This window comes from Nanorana parkeri, unplaced genomic scaffold, assembly GCF_000935625.1.
Source record: "Nanorana parkeri isolate BGI_ZX_2015 unplaced genomic scaffold, ASM93562v1 scaffold214, whole genome shotgun sequence".
Classification (NCBI taxonomy): Eukaryota; Metazoa; Chordata; class Amphibia; order Anura; family Dicroglossidae; genus Nanorana; species Nanorana parkeri.
In genome coordinates this window covers 1418351-1424393 of record NW_017306482.1, presented here as the reverse complement: position 1 = coordinate 1424393, position 6043 = coordinate 1418351, and the positions used below count along the sequence as shown (strand labels likewise).

Below are 6043 nucleotides of genomic sequence, written 5' to 3'. Positions count from 1 at the left end.
GGCTTCACACAAACACTGATCTTTTTGATTGGCTCTCCCTCTGAAAGGCTGTTGCACAAGTAGCCAATCGTCAAAACACTGATGAACGTAACCAATCAGCTCCAGACCTGCGCGCTGCCTCGTAGCCAATTAGCGAGGGTGATGTGGAACACCGGAGCGAATCAGAAAGCAGACTGCTACTGGAGCCCCCGGTGGGGAGAGTGGTGTTATGGAGGAGGAAACGGAGCACCGGGGCAGGCCAGGGCCCAGCGGAAGGTTGGACATGACCCACGGCTTCGTCCATCACATCCGCCGGAACCAGATGGCGCGGTAATAGGGCAGAGCTCGGTGGCCTCATTCATTTGTAATAGCCCGGCGTCAGTGCCCTGGAGAGGTGTGATGGACTGTCAGCAGGGGGAGGGGTGAATTCATATGTAATAACCGGTACAGAGCAGACGAGGCATCACAGACAGGATGGATGGATCAGGGTAGGCAAGCTTGGCACTCCAGCAGTGATGGAACTACATATCCCGTCATGCCCCTTGCTGTCAAAGACCTGCAATGCCTCATGGGACTTGTAGTTCCAGAACAGCTGGAGTGTCCAGGATTCATACTGGGAATGGAAGTTTCTGGGTGACACCGGATACCAGAAGGCGCCATGTTCTTCTATGAGGACATGCACACTGATATAATGCTGTATTCGCTGTCCATCCTTTGCAGGCTGAGCTGGAAGTGCAACAACAATAAACTCCAGTCTTAACTTTCTTCCCCACACTTGTCCTCTCCTGTGTATATTCTGATTATTATCAATTCCCTGTAAGTTAATAATATAGGATGTGCACACCCTTAACAGCTCCACAATACAACCCTTTGAATCCCCCCCCCACCACCAGCACCACTGCTATTGGCTTTCTCTGCCGTCAATCATTCCTCTTCTGGACTTTTATATGAAAGAAGACATCCTGGGATCCCTATAGACGTGCCTGCTTCTCCGGGTGCTGCAGACTTAAAAGAATACTCCACCTTTGTACCCACGTTTAATGTTCAATCCATAACATGAAACAGGGTCACGTCACCCATCCCCTTACCCTCAAACTGCCCCCCCTCCCCCTTATCTAAATTGTAGGGGAGCTTCTACCTGCGGACATTTGTTTAGTTTTGGATTCGGCTCTGATCCCGTCCCCCCACCAACACACACACACACATCCATTTGCAAATCTACCCACAGGATCTGTGAATTGAATGACTACAAGTCCCATCTGCCACCACAGCAGAGATCTCCATGAAGCCCCGGTGAGGTGACATCACAGCGCTTGTAGTCCATTGGTAACTTCCTCCAGGTCCATAGCAGAAGGTCTGCACTTCCATACAGAGCTAGGGGGCGGGGGCAGGAGGGGTAAACAATGCAGCCACAACACGCTGAGTGCGGTTGCAATGCTCTGCAGATTTCAATGCAGAAGTGTAATACATGCACATTGAAAATGTTATTAATGTGGGCGCATTTATTGGTGGACGATGCCTTCAAGCTGTGCAATCTGCTGACCAGTTGCTTGGGGTCTACTTATAAAAAAGATTCTCTATGGCTTATTTGTCCATCAAAACTGCAGGTGCGTTCGCTCTGTGCAAGTTCACCAACTGTTGTGAGAATGCGGCAAAAACACATTTATAAACTCTCTTCTGGTTGAAGGTTCTTCAATAGGTTCATTCACACAGAACCGAGTGACTGGGAAATACCACATTATGGCCACTAGATGGCACTGAGGATCCCCGGAAATAAATACATGTTAATAAGGAGATACAATGTTACAAATCAAGAGACCCCTGGAGGGGAGGAGCATATAAAAAGAGAACTGTGGGGTAAGTGTTATCCCCATAGTTCTCTTTAGGGTCACGGGAGGACATATACTAACCTCCTCCCGTGACCCAAAGCTCATTATATAGCGAGCTATTGCTTACTTTATACCGAGATCGCTGCAGCCGGGACGGATCCCGACAATACTGTCGAGATCCACCCAGCTGCGTAAGTGACAGCTGGCTCTGCCTATCTAGAAGCAGAGCCAGCTGTGCCCGGCCGTTCCGTCAGTCAGCGCTGGGGGAGGGGGGAATCCCTGCGGGGAGACGATCGAGAAGTGAGCGAGCGACGGTATGTGTTCTCTCACTTCCCGATCTATTGAGCCGACGTGTGACAGTTTCATTGTCACACGTCGGCTTGAACTATGAGGAGGAGTGATTTTCACTCACCTCATAGTTCTCCTTTAATGTACAATTCAATACAAGAGGGTTTGGAGGACCGACCTGCTCATGAGAACTTCCAATCTAAAGAAAGGTGTCAAGTGATACAGAAGCATTAGTTGTGAGCGATGAGCTGATGGAGAACATTAAAAAAAAAAAAAAAAAAAAGTTTTTAGGTGGAAGCGGGATAGACTTCCCTGAAGAGATGAGTTTTCAGGGATCACCTAAAGGTGGACAGAGTAGACGATAGTGGGACAGGTTGGGTAGTGAGTTCCAGTGGATGAGAGGCTCTGGAGAAGTCCTGGAGGTGAGAATGGGAGAAGGTGATGAGGGAGGTTTCGGAAGGAGGGGAAACGATAGTTTGGGTGAGGTTGGAGATAAGATTGGTGATGTAGCTGGGGTCAGAGTTGTGACTTTGTATGTTCGTATTCAGTGTTTTTTTTTTGGGGGGGGGGAGGCAATAAGAAGCCAATGGAGGGATTGGCAGAGAGGGGCGGAAGACACCAAACGGGCACTGAGGTGTATGAGTCTTGCAGCAGCATTCATCATCATTGACTGTAGGGGGAATAGTCTGTGTACACCAGGGGTGGAAAACTTTGGCCTTCCAGCTGTTGTGGAACTACAAGTCCCATGAGGCATTGCAAGATTCTCACAGCCACAGGCATGACTCCCAGAGACATATGCATGATGGGATTTGCACTTTCTCAACTCCTGGGGACCTGGAGTTTACCCTCCCCTGGTGTAGGCCAACCCGATTTGTAACAATCCTGTATTTCCACTTCAGATACTCAGGTGACCGCGGAATATTTAATAGCAAGGAAATTTCACGGATGGACTTGTTGCACAGGTGGCAACCTATCACGGTACCACGCTGGAATTCACTGAGCTCCTGAGAGCGACCCATTCTTTCACAAATGTTTGTAGAAGCGTCTGCATGCCGAGGTGCGTGATTTTATACACCTGTGGCCATGGAAGTGATTGGAACACCCGAATCCAGTGATTTGGAGGGGTGTCCCAATACTTTTGGCAATAGTGTATATGTCAACTGTCAAAATCTGACAAAGGAATTAAAATGGTGTTGAGGAAGTCTTGTGATTCCCACACCTCTAGCACACTGCATGGCCAGGTCATTGACTATGTCCTGCCACAGCCTTGCAGTTTATTCTGCCGGCTCTCCATCTACAGCCTGCTCAGTGGACAGTGAACCAGGAACATCATACTCCACCATCACACAGGAAGCTATAAAGCTGAACCAATAGTAGAGACCTCTTCCTGTCTGTGCAGAGCTGTGTGTATTCTAATACTGGATGAACAGAATAACATCATGTGGCAGTTAAAACCATCTTCATGTATGTATGTCCAATGTCTATTTAGCTGTTTGCTCTACATTGAAAAACACCGGCATGGAAAACAGATACTTCTTCTATAGCAGCCTCTGACTTTATAGCAGTTAGGCCGGTTGTATGATTGTCTGTCTGTACTACACCCTTACTTTGACCCTGGTTTTCACTTAAATGACCCCTCTTCTCTCTCTCTCTCGCTTTTTTCTCACTCTCTTTCTCTTGCTCTCACTCTTTCTTTTCTTTTTCTCCAGAGATGATTATGACAAGGACATGAAAGAGAAAGCTAAAGAGAAGCAAAGGAAAAGGTACACCCCAAGGCCTTCACGCCCCAAGAAACCGGACATACAGGTTTACCACCCCCGTCAGAGAGGTACATCTCTATGGAAGCCAGTCGGGGTCTCTGTGTGCTTTAGTCAAGTAATGTAAATGCGGACTCAGCCCCAAACTTCTATTTCAGGCTTGTGTGGCTGAGCCATCTCCACCAGAACTCTCATTATATCTCAGCTGCTGTGATACTCACTCTGGTGTCTTACCCTGCTGATAGAGGAACCATAATGTGCAATAAACTGGGAAGCCCAGTTGCAGTAGTGTGACACTGTGGCTATGTCCTTATGGGAGGGGAGAGAGACTTGGTCATAGCAATCATGCCACAGGAGTCTCCGAGTGATATAAGGAGGCAGAAAGTAGTCCAGCAGCCGGGAGTCAGTTCACTTTCAGTCAGCTGACTCCTGGCTACAATGTGGATGCGATTCAGGTGGCTTTATAGCTGCCCAATCACTTCCAGCATGCCGCTACCCCCTGACATATATCCCAGGGCCTGCTCTCACTTCTGCAAGCTTGTGATGGCCATAATGATGTCAGCAGCTGCAGGGGAAAGAGATCAACCAACATACGACCCCTCACCTTTCAAAGAACCTGAAAGGGACGCGGTATTTGTCACTTCCAGGTTCTGAGCTTTCATTTTTAGGTCACTGTGGCCAGGGATGAACTATGGGTTTAGGGCTTTTCCCCATAGTTCTCCTAAGGGTAATGGGAGGACACAAACTACCGTACTCCCATCACCCAAAGCTTCGGGGGGGGGGGGGAATCCCTGCAGGAGTGACAGAAAATGTGGTTTTGATGAACTGTTGCACTAATTTTGTGTGACGTTTAAGGTTAAATTTTCTTGATTGTGCCGTATTTCTCTCTGAGATGTCCTTGATGACCTATTCAAATGATTAATTAAACATTAAAGGGGATATTCAAGGTATATCAGAACTCCAGGGAACAACCTTTTTTTCACCGGATGTCCTCTTGTGTCCCTCCTCAGAAAGTTCCCACCCCAGTGCAGGTCTGGCTGAGGATGACATTAGTGAGAGCAGTTCCAGTACGGACCCGGAGCAGCTTGGAAATCAGCTCTTCTGTCTGGAGTTTGAGGCCGATGATGGGGAGGTCACCTCTATCGTTGTGTATGAGGTTTGTGCGCTTTTCTATGGGCAATTCTGTGGAGAACATTACGTGATCACGAAATCCGACCTTCTCTTCTAACACCACACCCAATGCACGGTTTATTTACACTCTAGAACTTCATTGGAAATTGCACCATGTATCTTTATACCATGCAAGTAAAGTTGGCATCTACTTAGTCAATGATTTTCTCCTGTAACGTGAGGGGGGTGTTAGGGTGGTATTGGGGTTCATGTACAAAGCTACCTTGAGTTGACGACTGTTTTGATTATCGCCATTTAGACTTCCTTACTGAACAACCCAGGGGACACAAAACCCTCTTCTCCATAATCCAATGTATTAAACTGAACAACCCAGCCGGCACAAACCCCCTTCTCTATAATCCAATGTATTAAACTCAGCAACCCAGCGGGCACAAAACCCCTTCTCCATAATTCATTGTATTAAACTGAACAACCCAGCGGGCACGAAACCTTCTCTATAATCCAATGTAATAAACTGAACAACCCAGCGGGCACAAAACCCCTTCTCCATAATCCAATGTATGAAACTGAACAACCCAGCGGACACAAAACCCCTTCTACATAATCCAATGTATTAAACTCAGCAACCCAGCGGGCACAAACCCCCTTCTCCATAATCCAATGTATTAAACTGAACAACTCAGTGAGCACAAAACCCCTTCTACATAATCCAATGTATTAAACTCAGCAACCCAGCGGGCACAAACCCCCTTCTCCATAATCCAATGTATTAAACTGAACAACCCAGCGGGCACAAACCCCCTTCTCCATAATCCAATGTATTACACTGAACAACCCAGCGGGCACAAAACCCCCTTCTCCATAATCCAATGTATGAAACTGAACAACCCAGCGGGCACAAACCCCCTTCTCCATAATCCTATGTATGAAACTGAACAACCCAGCGGGCACAAACCCCCTTCTCCATAATCCTATGTATTACACTGAACAACCCAGCGGGCACAAACCCCCTTCTCCATAATCCTATGTATTACACTGAACAACCCAGCGGGCACAAAC

At 47.6% G+C, this 6043-nt stretch overlaps 1 protein-coding gene across 1 annotated transcript in view; it reads left to right on the top strand.

The window, feature by feature from the left end:
• Window positions 1–154: 154 nt before the first annotated feature.
• CUNH2orf68 (chromosome unknown C2orf68 homolog) overlaps window positions 155–6043 on the top strand; it is a 14844-nt gene continuing 8955 nt past the window's right edge. Inside the window, exons 1-3 of the mRNA XM_018555794.1 lie at window positions 155–309; window positions 3806–3924; window positions 4864–5009. Of these exons, the coding sequence (XP_018411296.1) occupies window positions 209–309; window positions 3806–3924; window positions 4864–5009 (366 nt within the window). The 5' untranslated portion in view covers window positions 155–208. The remainder of the gene's footprint in view (window positions 310–3805; window positions 3925–4863; window positions 5010–6043) is intronic.